Genomic DNA, 22,947 nt, shown 5'->3' with positions numbered 1-22,947 from the left:
TTATTTTTCTTTTGTTTCCCTTGCTTGAGGAGACAGATCCAAAAAATTTGCTAAGACCAATGTCTAATAGCATTTTTTTAAACATCTTTATTGGAGTATAATTGCTTTACAATGGTGTGTTAGTTTCTGCTTTATAACAGAGTGAATCAGTTATACATATACATATGTTCCCATATCTCTTCCCTCTTGCGTCTCCCTCCCTCCCACCCTCCCTGTCCCACCCCTCTAGGTGGTCACAAAGCACCGAGCTGATCTCCCTGTGCTATGCAGCTGCTTCCCATTAGCTATCTATTTTACGTTTGGTAGTGTATATATGTCCATGCCACTCTCTCACTTTACCTGTGTTATCTTCTAGGAGTTTTACAGTCGGATCTTACATTTAATCTTTAATCCATTTTGAGTTTATTTTTGTATATGGTATGAGAAAGTAGTCCAGTTTGATTCTTTAGCATGTGGCTGGCTGGTGTTCCTAACACCGTTTATTGAAGAGGCTGTCTTTTCCTCAGTGTATATCCTTGTCTTCTTTGTCATAGATTAACTGATCATAAGTGCATGAGTTAATTTCTGGGCTCTCTGTTTTGTTCCATTTTTCTATTTATCTGTTTTTGTGCAAGTACCACACTGTTTTGACTACTGTAGCTTTGTAGTACAGTTTGCAATGAGGGAGCATGATACCTCCAGCTTGTTCTTCTTTCTCAGATTGTTTTGCCTATTTGTGGCCTTCTGTGTTTCCATACAAATTTTAGAATTATTTGTTGTAATTCTATGAAAAATGCCATTGATATTTTGATAGGGATTGCACTGACTCTGTGGATTGTGTTGGGGAGTAAGGTAATTTTAACAGTATTAATTCTTCCAGTCCATGAGTATGGTGTATCTTTCCATTTGTGTCATCTTCAGTTTCTTTCATCAGTGTCTTAGAGTTTTCTGAGTGTAGGTTTCTAACCTCCTTGGGTTAGATTTATTCCTAGGGCTTTTTTTTTTTTTTTTTGATGCAATTGTAAATGAGATGTTTTCTTAATTTCTCATTGTGATAGTTTGTTGTTAGTATATAGAAACATAACAGATTTCTGTATATTAATTTTCTTATCCTGCCACTTTACTGAATTCATTGATGAGTTCTAATATTGATAGTTTTTGGTGGTGTCTTTAGGATTTTCTGTATATAGTATCGTCATCTGATATCAGTGATAGTTTTACCTCTTCCTTTCCAGTTTAGATTCCTTTTATTTCTTTTTCTTGTCTGATTTCTGTAGCTAGGCCTCCCATGTTGAATAAAGTGGCAAGAGTGGGCACCCTTGTCTTGTTCCTGATTTTAGAGGAAATGCTTTCAACATTTCACCTTTGAGTATGATGTTAACTGTGGGCTTGTCATTTATGGCCTTTATTATATTGAGATATGTTCCTTCTATGCCCACTTTGTTAACAGTTTTTATCGCAAATGGATGGTGAATTTTGCCAAAAGTTTTTTTCCACATCTATTGAGATGACCATGTGATTTTTATTTTTCAGTTTGTTAATGTAGTGTATCACATTGATTGATTGAGAGATGTTAAATCATCCTTGCATCCCTGGGATAAATGCCATTTGATCATAGTGTATGATCCTTTTAACGTCTTGAATTCGGTTTGCTGATATTTTGTTGAGAATTTTTGCATCTATGTTCATCAGTGATATTGGCCTGTAATTTTCTTTTTCTGTGACGTCTTTGTCTAGTTTTGGTATCAGGGTGTTGCTGGCCTCATAGAATGAGTTTGGAAGCATTCCTTCCATTTCAATTTTTTGGTATAGTTTGAGAAGGATAGGTTTTACTTCTTCTTTAAGTGTTTGGTAGAATTCACCTGTGAAGCTCTCTGGTCCTGGACTTTGGTTTGTTGGGAGTTTTTTGATTACTGAATCAATTTCTTTCCTGGTAATCAGTGTATAGATATTTTCTGTTTCTTCCTGATTCAGTCTTGGAAGATCATATGTTTCTAGGAATTTATTCATTTCTTCTAGGTTTTCCATTTTGTTGGCATATAATTGTTCATAGTAATCTCTTGTGATGCTTTGAAGTTCTGTGGTGTTAGTTGCAACTTCTCTTTCATTTCTGATTTTCTTTATTTGGGCCTTCTCTTTTTCTCTTGATGAGTCTGGCTAAAGGCTTACCAATTTTGTTTGTCTTTTCAAAGAACCCACTCTTAGTTTCATTGATCTTTTCTATCATTTTTTAGTCACTATTTCATTTTATTTTTGCTCTGGTCTTTATTATTTCTTTCCTTTTATTAACTTTGGGTTTTGTTTGTTCTTCTTTTCCCAGTTCCTTTAGATGTATGGTTAGGTTTTTTATTTGAGATTTTTCTTGTTTCCTGCAGTAAACTTGATCACTATAAACTTTCCTCCTAAAACTGCTTTTGCTGCGTGTCATAGATTTTGGATTGTTGTATTTCTGTTCTCATTTGTCTCCAGGTATTTTTTTATTTCCTCTGTGATTTCTTTAGTGACCCATTGCTTGTTTAGTAGCATATTGTTTACCCTTCACATGTTTGTGGCTTTTGCAGTTTTGTTTCTTATAGTTGATTTCTACCAACTATGGTCTCATATCATTGAGGCCAGAAAAGATGCTTGATATGATTTCAGTATTCTTAAATTTGTTGAGATTTGTTTTGTGGCCTAGCATGTGATCTATCCTGGACAGTGTTCTATGAGCACTTGAAAAGAATGTGTATTCTGCTGCTTTTGGATGGGATGTTCTTTATATATCAGTTAAGTCCATCTGATTTAATGTGTCATTTAAGGCCAGTGTTTCCTTATTGATATTCTGTCCATTAATGTAAGTGGGCTGTTAAAGTCCCCTACTATTCTTGTGTTAATAATACAATCAGCAATTAACAATTAATAATACAAGAAACTGTGTCAATTTCTCCCTTTGTCTGCTAATATTTGCTTTATGTGTTTAAATGCTCCTGTGTTGGGTACGTATGTATTTACAATTGTTATATCTGCTTCTTGGATCAATCCCTTGATCATTATATGATATGCTTCTTTGTTTCTTGTTACAGTCTTTGTTTTAAAGTATATTTTCTCTGTTCTAAGTATTGCTACCCCAGCTTTCGTTTGGTTTCCACTTGTATGGGATACCTTTTTCCATCTCCCCCCACTTTCAGTCTGTATCTGTCTTTAGATCTGAAGTGTGTCTCCTGTAGGCAGCATATAGATGAGTTTCATTTTTTTATCAATTCAGCCACTCTATGTCTTTTGATTAGAGAATTTAGTCCATTCACATTTAAACAATTATTAATATGTGTGTACTTATTCCCATTTTGTTAATTGTTTTCTGGTTGTTTTTGTAGTTCTGTTTTGTTCCTTTCTTCTTCGTTTGCTCTCTTCCCTTGTGATTTGATGACTCTCTTTAGTGTTACGTTTGGATTCCTTTCTCTTTTTTGTGTATCTATTATAGATTATTGATTTGTGGTTTTATTATGAGGTTCCTATATAACAACATATTTATGCATGATTATTTTAAGTTGATAGTCTCTTAAGTTCAAAGACATTCTAACAAGGAAGGTGCAATTTTAACACCCTCTTCCCCCTGCAGTGTTTAATGTTTTTGGTGGATGGACATGGGTCCTGGCATGGCTGACAGTGGGTTCCAGGGGGTCCGGGGCTAATGTCAGTCTGCTGGTGGGCAGGGCTGGTTCCCAGCATGGGTGGCTGCAAAGTTTGGTGAGTCTTGGGGCGGGTGCTAGCCTGCTGGTGGATAGGCCTGTGTCCCAGCATAGCTTACAGTAGGTCTTGGCCCTCTGGTGGGTGGGAGTAGGTCCTGGGGTAGCTCTCTATGGTGCCTGGGGCTGGTGTTGGCCCATCGGATGGTGAGGTTGGGTCCCTGCATGGCTGGCTGCTTGTCCTGGGTTGGGGGGCGTCCTGGGCCTGGGGTAACCAGCTTGTGGGCAGATAAGCCCTGGTGCTGATAGGCTAGAGGGAGGACTCCAAAATAGTGCTTGTCAGCACCAATGTCCTTATGGTAGAACAAGTTCCCCAAAATGGCTGTGACCAGCAATCATGTCCCTAGGTGGGTTGAAATTGCCTCCTACCTGTCTAGGAGGCTCTCCCAAGATCAGCAAGTGAGTCTGACCTAGACTCATTTCAAATTACTATATCTGTGCTGGGTTTTGGAGCATGTGAGATTTTGTGTGTGTCCTTTAAGAGTGGAGTCTCTGTTTCCTACTGCCCTCTGACTCTCCAGTGTGCAAACCCTGCTGACCTTCAAAGTCAGATGTTCTGGAGGCTTGTTTTCCTGGTTCAGGGTCCCAGGGCTGGGCGTCCATATGAGGCACGGATCCCTCTCTCCCTGGGGAGAACCTCTGCAATTGTGATTATCCTCCCATTTGTGGGTTGCCTACTGAGAGGTGTGGATCTTTCCTGTACCACATCTCCACCCCACTGTTCATCTGACTGTGATTCCCTCTTTATATCTTTAGTTGTGGGAAATCTTTTCTGCTAGTCTTCAGATCATTCTCATCAATAGTTGCTGTTGTAATTTTGGTGTGCCCATAGGAGGAGATAATCTCAGGGTCTTCCTACTCAGCCTTCTTGGCTATACCTTGTATATATCAATATATGTTCATTTTTATAATGATACACTTTATATATGATTATATATTCATTAAAGTTTATGTTTAAATTATAATTCATGTTATATAACAGTATTTCAGTAATTTGGGGGATACAACTTTGTCAAAAAAAATAAAACTAAAGTTAGTTATTTTAAAAATACTAAAATAGACAATTTTGATTATAAAATACACATTGCAAAATTTTAAATATTAGAAAAATAGATCATGAAAAATATGAGTCCCGTATTTCCTCCATCCCCACTGTTAACAGTATGTTTATAAGCAATTATTTTAAAAAAATTCGTGTTTGATTAGATTTGTGAAATGTTTGTTCATCTATGATTAAATTTGTGAAGGGGAAATGAGATGTTCTTTGCTCTTAGGTTTATTCAAATATGCAGTGAACCAGACTGTATTTTGTGAAATAATATCTCAATATTTTTCTTCATGCTTTAGGTACGTGTTCTTTTTGGATCCATGCAATCTGGACTTGATAAACCGGAAGATCAAGTCTGTAGCACTGTGTGTAGCAGCATGTCCAAGACAAGAACTGAAAACCCTAAGTGATGTTCAGAAGTTTGCAGAGATAAATGGTGAGACAGTAGGCCATCCAAGTCTACAGTCCAGTCACTGTTAAATATTGTGTTTGCCTTTCAATATAAATTTGTCCTAGCATTAAATAAATCATCAAAGAACCTCAGAAAGAAAAAGAGAAGTGAAGGTGCTTTTGGACTTCCTTGATATATATTATTATAGTCACCTAGGGAGCTTGTTGAAACTCTAGATTCCTAGGCCCCACCCAGGGAAATTCTGACTGTGTAGGTCTTTGGGCTCTGGAAATTTGTATTTTTTACAAATGTTTCAGGTGATTTTGATGTTGCCTGTTTGAGTATTTGGGAATTATTAGACTACTCTACGGGAAATTTGTGGGGGTTTTCCCCCTCTTCCTAAGTATAGGTTAAAAGTATTTCAATTAGTTTATTTTATTTTTACCCCTGGATGTAACATATGTCTATGATAGGAAATTTGAAAAGTTCAGAAAAAAAAAAAGAAGTAAAAAGGAAAATTCCAGCATTTTTCAAATTTTGTGTTTTGCTTTTTTAATTACACATTATGTCTTAACCATTTTTCGAAGAAATAAGTTTTGAGAAACTGAGGTTAAACATATGGGAATTCCCTGAGAAAACAAGCATAGACAATTTCCTGAACTCTAGCTCTCTTCTCTTGGGTTGCTAATCTCCAGGTGCTATCCTCAGCTCCATATGACTCAGAGCATTTCCCTTCAGAGAATTTTTTCTTTTTTACCTCTCTTCGTGGAGGGCTGCATAGTGATAGTCCTTCAAGCCTGTATTTTTCCATGGGGTTTCACGTTTGTATTTTGTGTATAAGAATCCTCAGAGCCGCCTCAGTCCTGCCCAAACTCACAGGCTAGTTCTAGCCTTGGAACAAAGGCTGACTCAGGCATCCACCTGGTGTAACTTCTGGCTGGGTGGAGAAGCACCCTGGGGACATAACTATACACATACCGGCATGGCTCCAGAGTGTTTCAGATGGGGGCGCTAGCCTTCTGAGGGCAGAAGGACTGCAGCCTTCCAGACTGGCAGTATTCCTGTCCCGTTGCTGCATGCCCTCCACATAAGAGAGTAGGAAGAACACGGGATTGATTGGGATCTGGATTCTACTTCTGCTTCTGTCACTGATGGGCTGTATAATGAGGGACAGAAGGTATAGCCTCTCTGAGCCTAGATTTCCTCAACTGAAAAAAGGTAGATTTAAAATAATGCTCCTCTCTTAGGTTGGTGTGAGGATTAAATGAGATGATGCATGAAGAATATTGGGCACTTGGTGGGCATTGAATAAAGAGGTACCAACTATTCTTTAAGTTCTCATTTTCTAGTCCCACATGATATCCTCACATGTGTTGATTTGCTGAGTCTAATACCAGAACTATCAGCTCTGTCATTATCAGGTTTCAGGGATGGATGAGTTATTCCTTAAGCGTTTTCCTAAAATATTAGACAATGTGAGTATATGTAGTGTACTCTGAGAAGTGGTATCATGGAGTGATTAATAGTAGAGACTCTGGAACTAGATTATCTGGGTTCAAATGTTGGTCCTGCTACTTAATATCTGTGAGACCCTGAGCAAGTTACTTAATCTCTCCATGCCTCAATTTCCCCATCTATGAAATAGGGATAATATTTTTACCTAAAGTACCTCATAGAGTTGTTATGAGGAGTTAATACATGAAAAAATCATTAGAATAATGTTTGGCTAATATAAGTTGTTAAAAAAAAAAGTGTTGGCTACTGCTGTTATATCATCATCATCATCATCATCATTATTATTATTATTATTATTATTATTCTACCAATGAAATGTAATACTCTTCCTGTCTCCAGTCTCTAACTTCTAGTGCCCTTACATACTGCTGCCATATTAATATTCCTAGAGCTTCCATCATGTTAATCTCTTATTCAGAAATCAGTGGTAAGAAAATAAAATAAAAGTCTCTATGTCTTACCCTGGCATTCAAAACCATGATCTAGTATTGAACTAACGTCTAACAAGTTCTCTTGGATGTACCAGATGTGTCTTGGTCCCTTGAACCTGACATATCATCTGGAGGGCCAGAAAAGAGCTAGTTCCTTGTTGGCTGTATTGCCTGCTCTGATGATCCACTGGGGAGAAATGCTCCATGCTGCCCTGCTTTTATGCTTTGTTTCCAGGCCCCTATCCTGGGTGAATATGATACCGAGTATGGCCTTAATAGGCCCTGATAAGAAGCCCCTTCTGGTGAGTTTTGCAGCTTTGTATTACCCATAGTATCTTGCACAAAGTGGGTGTTCAGGAGTATTAATGAATAAACATTATTTCAGAAAACAGACGTCTTAGATTGGTGCCTAGTGATAAAGGCACCCTTAGTCTTTTGAGGCAGCTGTTTGCAAAATAAGTTAGATTAGGCATTTTCAAAGGTAATAATAGTGGCAGCATCAAAAGGCATGGCGATGGAGGATGGAGAAGATAATAATTTAAAAAAGCAAATAGAAAACTATAAAATTGTAATAGAGAGAGAGCCTTTGGTGTAGGGGCCTAAACACTTTAATTTTAACAGCAACCCTAAATTGAAATTTCTGAATTTCTCAAAATAATCTATATTGTTTCTTGGATTGGTGACTTAAAACTGGAGGTACAAATTGATTTGGAAGGAGCAGATAATTTTTATTATTATCTGTGTCCATTTGTTGTTGCAGCTATATTTCTGTTAGAAAATACACAGTTCTTTGACCTCACATGTATAGCTCTCAGTCATTAATTTCAGAGAGGTATATCTTTAAAAGATAATTTAGGTTTAAGTGGGAACTTTCCAAATCTGTAAGAGAATTGTTAAACGTCCATGAAAGAACCCTAATGCATGAGAAAACTGCAAAGCTCCTAAACGAGAACATAAGGGAAAGCTTCCTTATATTGGATGTGGCAATAATTTCTTGGATGTGAACCAAAAGCACAGGCAACAAAAGAAAATGTAGATAAATTGAACTCATCAAAATTTAGAACTTCTGTCAGTCAAACACAATCAACAGAGTAAAAGGCAACCCATGGAATGAGAGAAAATGTTTGCAAATCTTTGTATCTGGTAAGGGGTTAATATCCAGAACATATAAAAAACTCCGCAACTCAACAGCAAATAGAAACTTACAACCTAATTAAAAAATGGGCAGGGCTTCCCTGGTGGCGCAGTGGTTGAGAGTCTACCCATAGAATGTACAGCACCAAGAATGACCTCTAATGTAAACTGTGGACTTTGGGTGATTATCATTGGTCATTGTAGTTTTATCAGTTGTAGCAAACATACCACTCCAGGGTGAGAATGTTGATAATGGTGGAGGCTGTGCATATGTGGGGGGTATGAGGTATATGGGAAATCTTTTTTTTTTTTTTAATTTATTTTATTTATTTTTGGCTGTGTTGGGTCTTTGTTTCTGTGCGAGGGCTTTCTCCAGTTGCGGCGAGCGGGGGCCCCTCTTCATCGCGGTGCGCGGGCCTCTCACTGTCACGGCCTCTCCCGTTGCGGAGCACAGGCTCCAGACGCGCAGGCTCAGTAGTTGTGCCTCACGGGCTTAGTTCCTCCACGGCATGTGGGATCCTCCCAGACCAGGGCTGGAACCCGTGTCCCCTGCATTGGCAGGCAGATTCTCAACCACTGCGCCACCAGGGAAGCCCTATATGGGAAATCTTGTACCTTTTTCTCAGTTTTGCTGTGAACCTAAAACTAATCAAAAAAAAAAAATCAAGTCTTAGAAAAAAATAGATTGCTATATGACCCAGAAATCCCACTTTTAGAAGAATTGACAATAGGATTTCAAAGAGATATTTGCACACTCATGTTCATTGCAGCATTATTCTGCCAAGAGGTAGAAGCAACCTAAATGTCCATTGACGGATGAATGGATAAAGAAAATGTGGTATATATCAATACACACAATGGAATATTAGTCAGCCTTAAAAAATAAGGAAATCTCGGGCTTCCCTGGTGGCGCAGTGGTTGAGAGTCCACCAGCTGATGCAGGGGACACGGGTTCATGTCCCGGTCTGGGAAGATCCCACATGCCACGGAGCGGCTGGGCCCGTAAGCCATGGCCGCTGAGCCTGCATGTCCGGAGCCTATGCTCCACAACGGGAGAGGCCACAACAGTGAGAGGCCCGCATACTGCAAAAAAAAAAAAAAAAAAAAAAAAGGAAATCTTGTCATGTACTATAACAGGATGAACCTTGAGGATATTATGCTAGGTGAAGTAAGCCAGTCACAAAAAGACAAACACTGCATGGTTACACTTAAATGAGGTATCTAAAGTAGTCAGATTCTTTAAAGGTAGAAATGTGGTTGCCAGGGGCTGGGTGGGAAGGGGAAATGGGAAGATGGTGTTCAATGGGTATAGAGTTTCAGTGTTGCAAGGTAAAAAATTTCTGGAGATCTGTTGCACAACAATATACATATAGGTAAGACTGCCATACACTTTAAAAAATGCTTAAGATGGTACATTTTATGTTATGTGTTTTTACCACAATTTTTTTTAAAAAAGAAGGAAATCCTGACCCATGCTACAATATGGATGGACTTTGAAGATATTATGTTAAATGAAATAAGCCAGACACAGAAGGACAAATGTATGATTCCCCTTATATGAGATACTTAGAGTAGTCAAATTCACAGAGACGGAAAGTGGAATGGTAATTTCCAGGGGCCATGGGGAGAGACGAATGGGAAGTTACTGTTTTATATATAAAGAGTTTCAATTTTGCAAAATGAAAAGTTCTGGAGATGGACGATGGTGATGGTTGCACAACAGTGTGAATGTACTTAGTGCAACTGAACTGTACACTTAGAAATGGTTAAGATAGTAAATTTTTTATTATGTGTATTGTACCACAATTTAAAAGTTCATGAAAGAGAAGGATCCTGTTTAGGGTAGTAACTTTTTTTTTCTTTAATTAATTAATTTATTTTTGGCTGCATTGGGTCTTCGCTGCTGTGCGTGGGCTTTCTCTAGTTGCGGTGAGCAGGAGCTACTCTTCGTTGTGGTGGTGCGAGAGCTTCACATTGCGGTGGCTTCTCTTGTTGCGGAGCACGGGTTCTAGGTGTGCAGGCTTCAGTAGTTGCAGCATGCAGGCCCTAGAGCACACAGACTTCAGTAGTTGTGGTATGCGGGCTCAGTAGTTACGGCTTGCAGGCTCTAGAGCGTATGCTCAGTAGTTGTGGCGCATGGGCTTAGTGCTCCGTGACATGTGGGAACTTCACCGACCAGGGCTCGAACCTGTGTCCCCTGCATTGGCAGGCAGATTCTCAACCACTGCGCCACCAGGGAAGTCCCTGGGGTAGTAACTTTTTTAATGATAATTTTAAACCTTATTTTAAAATGCAAGGTAAAATAACATTTTTCTTGCCAGAATGAAAAGATAATATAAATCCTTTTCAGAGTTTTAAGTTTCCATGACAACGTTTGAAGGTACTTTTTAGCACTTAACCATCCATTCATGTGAACTTTTATTACCTTTACAAACTATTTAAAATCTTTATAAGGAAAAGCTCTTAGTTCCTGTAGTAATATAAGAAATGCATTTATTAGGCAAATAATATTTCCTCAATTCTTTGTTTCTTTTGGACAAGAAAGAGGAGATGTTTTCTTGGACACTTAAGTTCGTGTAATGCTTCTGTCAAATATGTCTGACTAGAATAGAAAGCTTGGAAGAAATAGCTGGAAATTAGATTAGTTATGTGAAGATGCTGCCATATTACAAGGAGCTTTAAAAGACAGGCAGAAGATTTCAGATGAATATAAAAGTATAAGTTTTAGTACATGAATTGAGTGGTGGGTGTATAAATGTGCATTTTATTATTTTGGTTCATAGTTTATATAGACACAAATCATAAATATATGATGCTAGAGAATAAAACAATGTAACAATTGCCTTTAAAAAATTAGAGTTGCCAAATACCATAAGGACTCAGTATTAAACTTCTTTGGTTCTTTGTTTATCACCTTGCTGCAGTGGTGCATGAGTTTCCTGGGGGCAGGATCATGCTCTATTCATCTCTGAATATCGAAGCCCTAATATAGGACCTCACATAGCAATTATTCATGTTTTTTGAAAGCATAATAGACTGAATTTCCCTCTTCATCTCTATTGTCACTTAATAATTTCTCATTCTCTTAACATACTATCCTTTGCTCAATTCTGTATCCATGTGAGTTGCCACCAACAGGCAAATTGTTTAGCTTCAGTCTAACTAGAATTGCTGTGAAATCAGTTCTTTTTATTCATCTCTAAATAATTCATCTTATTCATTCATTTATCTCTCTTATACATACTCTCCAAGGATTATTCATGCCTTTTATTCTCTTAAGCTCTCTTGTTCTTCCTCTTTCCTAACCTTATGCCCTACAGAGGAAACTAAAACCATCTGGTGAGAGCTCCCATCTGAGTTCTTATTTTCAGCAGAGCATGAACCCAGCAATGTTTCTTCCCTCCGGTTTCTGATGAAGAAGTTTCTTTCCTCCTTTATTATCATTATTTTTGAAAACTCAATAATGTATACATTGTAGGGGGGAAAAGAATCACCCTCCCTCTGAAACTAACTTCAGCTTTACATGAAACTTTCATCTCAGCCCAGCCAGACCATGACAGGTGGTGAAGGGAAGAGAACATAATGCCTGCTCAGATGTTCTTCCCCTTCCTCTCCCCCTTCCCTGATTCTGGCCCTACCACCACCTCTGGCCTGTAGTCCACCCTTCACTTTATTCCACTGTCCCCATTGTTGAGCATGGGCATCTGAGTCTGAATAGGTAAATCAGACTTAAGCCCTGCGTTTTGTTTCAACATACCATTTATTGGTACCTACTTTGTGTCATGCACTGTGGCAGATGCTTTACATGTCATTTGATTCTTTCCACATGCAGTCTAAATTCTAAACCAAAGTTTAGAAATGAGAATAACCTGTAGGTTGGGGGCTGGCTGCAAGTTCTCAGTTGGTGCTAATATTTTACATGGAATTCCTTATTTTCTTTTGTATTACTCTTATCAAACTATTGTATCAATATTTATTTTGTTTTCCCTAACACAGTAGTAAGATGACAGAATTCTTATTTTCCTTTTGTTTGTGTCCCATTTATAGCACTCCTATTTAAGAGTGCTTCTTCAGTGTACTGTATTTTGTATAAATTCTGAGAGCTTTATGACCTGCCAATTGGACCATGTTCACATTTTGAGTAGAGCCGTGCAGCTTGGTGCTTTCTCAGTGATCACTGCTGAAAATCATGAAAGATTATGTGATCCGTTCGTATAAGATTTATGAATACTAACAAGCCTTTTGATTATCATTATCTGGTTGGTAAGTGTAGAGTTAGTATGAATGGACGACCAGATTATTACCCTCTTTTTTTACCTGGCAGTAACACTATAACTTAAACCACAGAGAGTATGTATTCTTTTTGGCCACAGTGAATTAAAAGATTGGTCTTGATACAATTTATAAATGAATGAAACATACAACCGTAGCAACTGATTTAATTGCCTCCAAGTCAGAGACCAGCAAGGGAAACTTGATTGTTAAAAAGGGGAGGAAAAAATCCTTAAATTTAGTAATGCAATTTTAACTAATTCCTTTATTCAACAAATAACTAATTATGTGCCAGAGAGACAAAAACAAGGTACAGTCCTCTCCATCTTTAAGGAGCTTGCATTAGAGTAGGCAGTCAAACTTCTCTTTGTCCTCCACAATACCTAGTAGAAGTCTTGTACATAGATGGCCAAAGTTAATTCACTCAGCAAATATTTCTTGTGTGCCTACTATGTGCCAATAGTGATTGACAGGTGATGTCATATCTACAGCTGGTTAATGGTGCTTCTTGGGAATTGTAAATATGTCCATCCTTTTCACTGGTTACTAGAAACTGAAATTGGAAAATTGTCTTGCTTTCTTCTGGCATGTAAATATATAATGCTTTCCTAATTAGAGAGAAAGGGGTTAAATTAATTAAACTTCTCATAGCAATGTAATTTGTTTTTCCTAATGAAAACTGTTCTGCCTCAAAAGATTTTCTTTTTTCTTTCTTTATTTTTAATTTTATTGATTGATTGATTGATTGTTGGCTGTATTGGGTCTTTGTTGCTGCGTGCAGGCTTTCTCTAGTTGAGGCAAGTGGGGGCTGCTCTTTGTTGCGGTGCATGGGCTTCTCATTGCAGTGGCTTCTCCCGTTGTGGAGCACGGACTCTAAGCGCACGGGCTTCAGTAGTTGTGACACGTGGGCTCAGTAGTTGTGGCACACAGGCTTAGTTGCTCTGCGGCATGTGGGATCTTCCCGGACCAGGGCTTGAACCCGTGTCCCCTGCATTGGCAGGTGGATTCTTAACCACTGCGCCACCAGTGATGTCCTAAAGCACGTTTTTTAAGGACTGTTTTTTTCTCTTTGTATAGCCTACAAGTATTACTGAGATAGTAAATCAAACAAAATTTTTAAACAAGAATTAGCCTCCAACTTGCCAATTCTTTGTTTCAAATAATTTGATGTTTTAGACCAGTAGATCTTAACTAAGGGTGATTTTGCACCTGCCACTGCTGCCCACCCCCACCCCCCCACCCCACAAGGACCTTTAGTAGTGTCAGGAGACATTTTTGGTTGTCACAGCTGGGTGAGAGGTTACAGGGAGGCTGCTGGCATCTAGTGGATAGAGACCAGGGATGCTGCTAAAACATCCTGCAAATGCACATGACAGCCCCATACAACCAAGAATTGCCCAAGAATTGCATTAATACCATGGTTTAGAAATCCTGTTTCAGATAGTGTACTTTGTAGTCAATGTTGAAAAGCATATATCATTATATATAACATGTAACACCAAACTATAAGAGACTAAAAGTAGTTATTTCTGTCTGTTTTATTTACCAGATGGCTTTTGAGTGCTGTCTGTATGCCAGGAGATAGGAGTTCCACATATTTTGAAGGCATAAGGTCCCAGTTCTCAAAGAGCTCACATACTAAAGATAGAGATGATATGTAAACTAAAAAATTATAAAATAATATGCTAAGTTTTATAATAGAGCTAAGAAGTAAATAGCTTTGTTTGGGTGCATCAGAGAAGACTTGACAGAGGAGGTAAAGCTTGAGTAGTTTGTAGAAATTCTGCTCAAACTTGGAACACTCATTAAGATGCTAGTTAGGAAAGGACAGCCCAAGCAGAGAGAACAGCATGTGGAAAAGCCTGGAAGTTTGTGAAACAGCAAGAATTATAAGTAGTTTATTATGCTTAAATGAAGCTGGAGTTTTAGGAAGAGGCCTGCCTTAGGAGGGCCTTGAAGCCAAGGGGTTTGGAATTTTCCTGAGGGCAGGGATGTAATACAACTAATGCCCAGTTTACAGAAATCATTCTGAAGGTTGTACACAGGATGGAGTTAAGAAACCCTCTGAGAGAATAGTTTAACTGACCCAATAAGAGATCATGATGGTCTGAAATAAACACAGAAAGATCTGATTGTTGGGACTTGGTATCTTGAATGTTTTGAATAGTGTGGGAAGACGTAGATGGAAGATGTAGATTAAGAAGATATAGGATGACTTCCACACTTCATCTTGGGGATTTTATGGGTGCTGGAGCCATTAACCAGGGTAGAATTAACACGGGAGGAGACAGCAGATTTTAGAGAGTGGGTGATGGAAAAAAATGTTTTCAAACATGTTATCTTTGCAGTATCTGTGGACCATATGCTTTTTGCCCAGGAGCTTATTGAATACGTGTCTGATTATGATTGTTAGAAAAGACACAGAAGAAGCATTGTAGCCTAGGAGTGAAGAACTCTGTTTCTTAGTAGTTTGCCAGTGATTGCTTAAAAGGCCTTGGAAATATGACTCATTTTTTTCATCTGTAATGTTTGGAGCATGGCGATGGAAACATACCTCTTAGGGGTGTTGTTATACATGATAGTGAGCTAAAGAATAAATAATTGACTATTAAAAGGCATTTGATATATTGTAGTAGTTAAACATTCTGGGGACTATAGCAACTGTTTACCAAGATAGATGTTTATATACCCAAGTTAGGTTCCTAAGATCACTCATTCTGATGGCCTTTGAATAACACTGGCTGAATTGCATGGATTGCCTCTGGTGTGGTTTAGATAAGCTTTTGGTTTTTGTTTTAGACTTTTCATTACTCTAGCATGGTTTTTCCCTGCTTTTTGCATTAGAAGAAAAATGTTGTCTTGCTGTTTATAACCAAACATCATATGTTTATACTTCTACTATTAAAAAATAATAAAATAAATACTACCTTAAAAGAGTTCACTAAAAATGCATTAGCTAATAAACATGAAAAGAAAAACAATTGTAAAACATTGGTCATTTCTGGGTTGTTTTAATGTTCTTCATTGAGGCTTCTCTGTCCATGAACCCTTTGAGCAGGAAGCAATATAAGGTTTCTTCTGATTGTTACTACTAACACATTGTTAAGATCTTTTTTCTTTAATCTATTTAGTACAGGATCTATTTAGTACTGGCCTCTGTCCCAGAATACCATCAGAGATAAGGCTATTATCCTTTCATTGAGCATTATCCTGGGAAAGTCTTTATAAAATTGAACTCTGTTGCACCTGCTGACCTCCTTTTTTAAATGAAAAAAGGGTGGGGATGGAGATTATGTTCACTGAATTCAGATGGAGCAGTGTGTTTGACAGCACTGACACAATATGCTTTAGTTAGGGCCTCTTATATTGTGCAAATCGATTCCACCTTGGACTCTGAAAGAAGTAAGTTGACAATTCAGATTAGGAAGTTGATGATCACGTTGGGTGCTCTGCAGTTATTGGCACAGTTGCTATTTTTTCATGAGCAATTCTATAATAGGACTCCCAGTTATTTTAGAATTAATCTAAGATGTTTGCTTGCCATTGCTGTCATATTTTCTCTAAAATTGCTATAAATAGTATCTAGTTCCATTATCTTTAAACACAAAAGCCTAATTTTAGAAGAGTTAGATGCTTAATATTCATGTTTAACTTAAAAAAAAGAAAGAAAGTCATTAAAATGAAGAGAATGATTGAAAACAATTTTAGAAACTTAGTTTTCTATTGAGTCTATCTTAAGAGCTGAAGAAACTTGAAGAACAGTGCCATGTAACTTTCAAGTATCTCTTTAAAAATATTTTACACTGTCAAGTTACTTGAATTATTTTTATATAAAATAGATGCTACGTGTATTTATGTAAATGTGCTATTAAGGCCCACGTATTCAAACACTTAGCAAGTTGGCTGCTGGTTTATGGGCAGCATTACTGAATTAAATGCAGGTTTGTGGCTTTCTAAAAGTGCTTTTGATTGAAAGGACCAGATATAAATGAAACAAATCTCCCAATTTTGTTGTCCCAACAAATCTTTTTTTCTATATTCCCTTCTAGTTCCTTCTCACATCCTCACATGATGTTTCCATAATGAATCCAATGTTAAAGACTGCCTTCACATTATAATTTAAACATTTTCCATGGTGATACAGTGCAAAATCTCATTATTGCTATGATATAAATGCAAAGCTATTCTGTTTGTATTTAATAATGAAGTATTTGACCAAATTAGTAACCTTGTAAGCACTTCAGTTAATGAAATACAAACAGTTTACATGATATAATGTAGTAGGTCTCAGCAAAATTAGAACTAAAGCCTAGATCTCCTTATTTAACAGTATCTGTTGTACGATGAATCTTACAGTATTCTAGTTGCTGTGTTATAAAATTAGCAGGTCAGTTAAATAAGACTTATCAAAGATAGGGTGTACTGTATCCATTTGAATTTTATGTATTATTTAGATATATATTAGCCATATAGTCAGAGAATAACCAACCTAGGACTGAATTTAAGCTGTTTTAAACTATCTGAAAACAGGGAGTCCTTTGATCAATTTATTGATTTTATCAATTAATTCAGTTTATTTACAGTTACTGTTTCCTGCCTTTTAAATAAGGAAAAAGTAATATATTATCTGAATGCATATGTGCTATATGCAATAATTTTAAATATTTAGTAATGGAGAGCATCAGAAGGAGAGATGGCATATGTAGCTGAAGATGGGTTTCGTAGTCAAAGAGATCTAGGGTTTAACCCCAGCATTACTGGCTTAGCAGCTGTGTCACCCTGGACAAGTTATTTACCTTGTCTCTTAGCCTCTATTTTCTCCTCCGTCAAGTGGGCTTAAAAAGGCCTACCTAATGGAGTTATAGTAAATAATATAATTTTTATATATGTTGAGAGGAGAGGCTCACCCCACTGCATAATAGGAGGAAAGGCCAGGTCCTCTATCTATCCCAGCCCTGCTCTTGGCGTGGGGAAGAGAACCAGCCTCAGGAATGGGCTGCTTTCAGTCTAACCCTCAGAAGCACTGGGGCTGGCAAAAACTCTTGGTTTCTTCAAGAGGATATTTTTATCCTGTTTCTTTGGTTCTGTTGTTTGAAGACATTCCTAAACACAGTTTGGTCAGTTACAATGAAAAGTTGACTCTTTATTAAAAAAAAAAAAAATGTGTATTTGTATGTCATCTTGTATAGGGCCTGATATATGGCACTCAATAAAATTAGCTCTAGTACTTATTGTTATTACCCTTAATATTATTAATTAAAATTTATATATGTTACCAGAGAAAAATCTGTTTCAAATGATTGAGAATTGATACTATAGACCAAATCAGACTATTATTAATTCTATAATGTTTGAAAGTTGTATATGTTGAGTTAATATTAACCAATAAAATAAAGTGAATTAATAGAAGAATTTATTTGGACTCTGTTCTGCTAGCTAACATATAGCTTTTCTTTCAACAGGCTCAGCCCTATGCAGCTACGACCTAAAGCCTTCTGAATATACTACATCATCAAAAGCTTCTGTTCTTTGCCCCAAACTGCCTGTTCCAGCGAGGTAAATTTTATTGTATTTTGTTAACTTGTGACTTCTGTTTTTGTAGGTAGATTTTAAACTGTATATGTTTTTCTGAGAAAAGAGTCACTTGATGATACCTGTTGCCCAGTTTCAGTGCTTTTACAACAAAATTTTAAAAGTAGTAATAGAAATGACATTGTGAATTTCACATCATTTTAAAACACACACACACACAGGCAAATTACTTTTCTCATTCTCAGCTATTTTAAATTTCTTTTGGGGGCTCACTTTTTTTTTTTTTAATGCCATAGTTTTTAAGTATACAAAGCTGCTGAATCATTATAAAACCCACAACAAAATTGGAAGCCAAGTCTCACACTCTCCGAAGATTCTTTGAAGTTGGCCATATTTACTGGTATTATTTTAAAATTTTCTTTGTAAGTTTAAAAAATATGCCAATGATTATTCTCCACAGTTTATTTCAAGCTCTATCCTTTAGGTACATTCTCTATAGTAAGCTGTTTGTCTTAATCAACAAACATTTATTGTTAAGTACCTACTGCGTGTAATGGATGCAAAGATGAAACAAGAAATGTTCTTTGTTTGGAAGGATCTCACAGTAGTTTTAAGTAAAGCAAATTTTAAAATTATAAATTGATTTTTTTAAAAAAGGAAATAAATTCTCAAGCATTGTGGAATATATCCTCAGAATTAGGTATATAGTTTTTGGAGCATGTCTGATCTTGAGAACCTTAGCATATATCACTAACCATGTATGACATGAGTATTTCCCAGGAATATTGAATCAAAACCACTTTTTACTGTGTCTCAGCATGTTATAGCAAGCTATTAGTTAAAATTCTTATCTTATGTCTCCTTTCCTTCAACTTGCTTATGGGTGTTACTTGCACTTTATTAACTTGAATTTGAAATTTTCTGTTGAAAAGACGACAAAGGATATATCAGTTTAATTGATTTCCAGCTCTTTTAGTACTGTCAAGTTGCTATTGAAATTAAAATTTAAAGCCTACAGACATAAAAATAATGGGACTGTTTTAAAAGATACTAAGTAGGAGGGACCTACAAATTATGGGCTTAGACCAGTAGGTAGGGAAACTCCATTCATGAAAATTGAGAATATTAGGGAGGCTGAGACAGTAAAGAAAGGAGGTTCTTTGAATAGAGAAAATTATCAATGTAGAAACAAGAAAAGCTCTGTTCTCTATTCAACTGCTAAAACCTATTTTAAATGCATACTTTGAGTATAGAGTCACTATTTTAAGGCATAAGTATATTATAAAAGGATAACCAGAAAGCCGTGGTATGAGAATGAGGTTGCTCTGCTCTAGTATAATATGGGTGGGCAGTTCATACTTCAAATCCTCCGGCACCTCTGACCTCTGACTCTACCATGTTGAGGACTGCCTGTTCCTGGTTATCCTGGGTGATCCAGTCTTGGCTGCACATTCATGGACGTCTCACATACAGCATCCTAAGGGCATTCACTAGGAGACAAAACGTAGTATTAGGGGCTTGGGTTTTAGAGATGGACAGGCTTGGCTTCTAACAAGGTTATCCACTAATGTTTTAGTAATCCAAGATGCAATGATGAACCTAAACCGTGTGAAAACCGGCTATGTACTGTATTTATATTGTATTTAAAGATCCTCACATCTTACTTAGTCGTTCACCGTCTATCACTTTTGTCTGAACTCACGTTGTTGGAAGGTAAAAGAGAAGCAACAGTTGATAGAAGAAAGGCAAATCAAGATCTTGTAAATATCATCTGGTATTTGGCAAAGTGAAAGGATCAAAAAACAAGAATAAATTTGTTTTAATAAAAAACTTAGGGCACTACCCTGTTTCACACACAGTGTTAGATACCAAATCTCCAAAGATGAGTAAGACCTAGTCTCTGTCCTTAAGAAACTCTGTCCTTAAAAAGAGTAGGGACTATGCTTTGATTGACTTTTCTATATGTACCAGAAGACCAGCACTAGGCAAACCTGTGATGCAGGCAAATGGCCCTCAGCATCTTTTATGTCTCCTTTGCTGTCTCCCTGGGAGCACAGCAGTGGGACAGAAAGAACTGAACTTTGAGTCCGGATAGGCCTGGGGCTGAAATCTGTTCGACCACTTTCTATTTGTCAGCTTAAGCAAGTCTGTTAAGCCCTCAGTAAACCAAGTTTTCTCATATGTAAAATGGGACTATCAATACCTCTCCCATGGAATTGTCATAAGGATTAAGTAAGATAATATGTGTTAAATATTCATTATTGTGGTTGGCATTTGGCTTAGGAACTATTCTAGAGCCTTCCAACCTTCCTGGGTACCCAGGAACCTTCTGCAGCTGAAGGTGCCTGTTTTAAAGAAAAGCAGTTGTAAACTAATTTGCAATAAAACATTAGTGCCACATAATTTCCAAATGGTTACTATTCCTAAGAGCTTTTGAATTTTAAAAGCAAATGCCTAGAAAGGGCCATATTGTATCCAAATTCAGAACTCTACTGGTGACATGCTAAACATAGTAGCAACAGGGAGTCTAGCCAGCCCTTATACTTACAGTGCTTAAAGGTTTGGGTATAGCTAGAAAAAGTTGCAATACTAGAAACAGATTTCATAAGTTCAGTTTATTCATCAAACATTTATTTTGGTACTTCCAGATGCCAGAAATGGTACTTGGTGTTGAGGAATTAACATGATATGGAAATAAGAAAATAATAGCCAAGAAAAAAATATTATCTATATTTTTTAAGTGAAGGATTCAAGGTGAATTAACATTTATAAATCATCTATTGGATGCCAAGTACAATATTATGTTTCTCATATGTACTATCTCACTTAACCCTCACAAAAGCCTATAAGGATACTGTCCCTAATTTATAGATGAGGAAATAGAAAATAAGAGGTTAAATGGGTTGCCCAAGGCCACACAACTAATTGTTGGGAATCAGAATTTGAATCTAAGGTCTTGTAAAGTCTATACCACAGTTAGTTTGAAGGGAAAAAAGGGAGTATAGGAATGAAAGAGGAGAGAAAAGAAATAAAATGAAATGTGTGAAAATCACTGCACATTGCCATTAGATTCCTGATTACTTATTTCCTCCCTTTGCTGTGCTATAGAGATATTGCCAAAACCCTTTATTTTTATTCTTTCTTAAATAAAACTTTTAATGAGAAGTCTTGTGTAATTGCTTATTTATAACCTGAAGTTTTAAGATAATTGTGTGAAGTGCAAACTCCTATCTTCTCTTACAAAGGCATATGGACAAGATATTAGGCATTGTTTGTCATCATACTTTGAGGGAGCTCATTAACTGTGATAGTCTGGACTTAAAGGCAAATGGGCAATATGTTTGCCAAGGTAAGATACAATTGTCCTATGAGTGGCTAATTTTAAAAAAATCTTTGAAAGACTCATTATAAATTCATTTTGTTCTTGTTGACTAATGTTTCAATAAAGTGAAACAGCATCGGTTCCTAATGAAACAACACTGACTTCTTAAAGATTCAATATTCTGTAGGCTTCAAAAAGTAGAAAAACTTACTGTAAATAGAATACTTTATGCTCGTTCTCTTAATTAAGAAGCACAGAGTGTGTCATTTAGGTTAGACACTAAAGTAGAAGTGATCTCATATACTAGGTTCTCAGAAGGGTTATTTTCTGAGAGGTATATGAAATCAGGTAACATCTTAAATTCATCGTATCACATGGGATTTAAATGGTAAAATATAAGACAAACCATTTCAATGCCATGATTACTAAAATTTTTTAAAATAATAAAATAATTCAAACAAAATAATTCATGACTAGTCAAGTTGTTTCTGTTTGGGAAAGAGTTGAGAAAAAGAATGACAAGGGAATCTAGTACTTTTCACTTTAAAGCTAAGTATTTAATTTCATTTTTGCTGTTGTGTCCAGATATTATCTTTGGTCTTGTTTGCCTTCTATTTCTGTTATTCCTTACCACTAAGAGCAGCTTTTGACCATTTTGACCATCAGCTAAACAGTGTAATCAGCGTGTGCTATTTTTATACCTTTAAATTTAGAGCTGTCAGGTTTTTTTTAACTGACATAGATTGAATTATAAGGCAAGGGACTGTTATTTTATTCCAGTTCTTTGAAAGATACTTGTACAAGTACTCTTTCTAATTGGCCAAGTGTTTATATACAGTAGACAAATGACTTGAAAGCGTAAGTTCAAAACTGATATTACTCAGCTTTTCCTCTTAAATACAAATGAAGGATTAGAATTTTAAGACTATAATCTTTCCCTTTTCAAATCAGCTATCCTCATTATAAGTATGAAAAGCAGAAAAATACGAAAGTTACTGGGCATCCTGCTTCTACTAATTTAGAATCATTGATTTATGGGTAGACATTATTATTATTATTAAGATGTGAAAAGACTTAATAGAGGACTTACTTCTACCCTTTCAGCTAACAGAAGGAGGGACTGAGAAAGAGAGATGGAGTGACCTGTGTAATGTAAGGAGAATCACCCAGGGCTTTTGAACCCAAGTCCAGTTTTTCTTTATCACAATTTCCACTTTCTTTTGGAAATGATGTATATTTCTATTTGAGTATAAAAATACATCAACATCCTGTTAGGATATGGGAGATTTAAGTGGAGCCGCCTCTGGACAGAGGATAAAGTTTACGGTTATATGACAGGAAAAAGGAAACAGGGGGGCAGGACCAAAAAAATTGGTGGGTTTTAAAAACAGAACATCAGTATCCTTAAGGTGGATGTATTTTATGTTCAAGGTTGGAGGCAAGTGAGTTAAACTGAGATGACATCAGAGATGTAGGGTAATAAAGCAGATGAAGATGTAGACAGTCATGGAGCAGAGAGGACTTTAGTTTTGAAGGACAGAGAACCAGCCTTTTAGTTAAAATACGGTTAAAAGTCCTTAGACAGGGACATTAACCTG

At 36.8% G+C, this 22,947-nt stretch overlaps 1 protein-coding gene across 3 annotated transcripts in view; it reads left to right on the top strand.

Moving 5' to 3' along the window:
* The window catches only part of SLC44A1 (solute carrier family 44 member 1), a 215,010-nt gene that overhangs the window by 92,037 nt on the left and 100,026 nt on the right, over positions 1-22,947 (top strand). For all 3 annotated transcript variants that reach the window (XM_030859133.3, XM_030859132.3, XM_030859131.3), the window contains exons 4-5: positions 5,052-5,188; positions 17,958-18,051. In XM_030859133.3, the coding sequence (XP_030714993.1) occupies positions 5,052-5,188; positions 17,958-18,051 (231 nt within the window). The remainder of the gene's footprint in view (positions 1-5,051; positions 5,189-17,957; positions 18,052-22,947) is intronic.

The sequence above is a fragment of the Globicephala melas genome, chromosome 6, assembly GCF_963455315.2.
Source record: "Globicephala melas chromosome 6, mGloMel1.2, whole genome shotgun sequence".
NCBI classification, from domain to species: Eukaryota; Metazoa; Chordata; class Mammalia; order Artiodactyla; family Delphinidae; genus Globicephala; species Globicephala melas.
The sequence above is the reverse complement of the archived record's forward strand: the minus strand, read 5'-3'. Positions and strand labels throughout refer to the sequence as shown.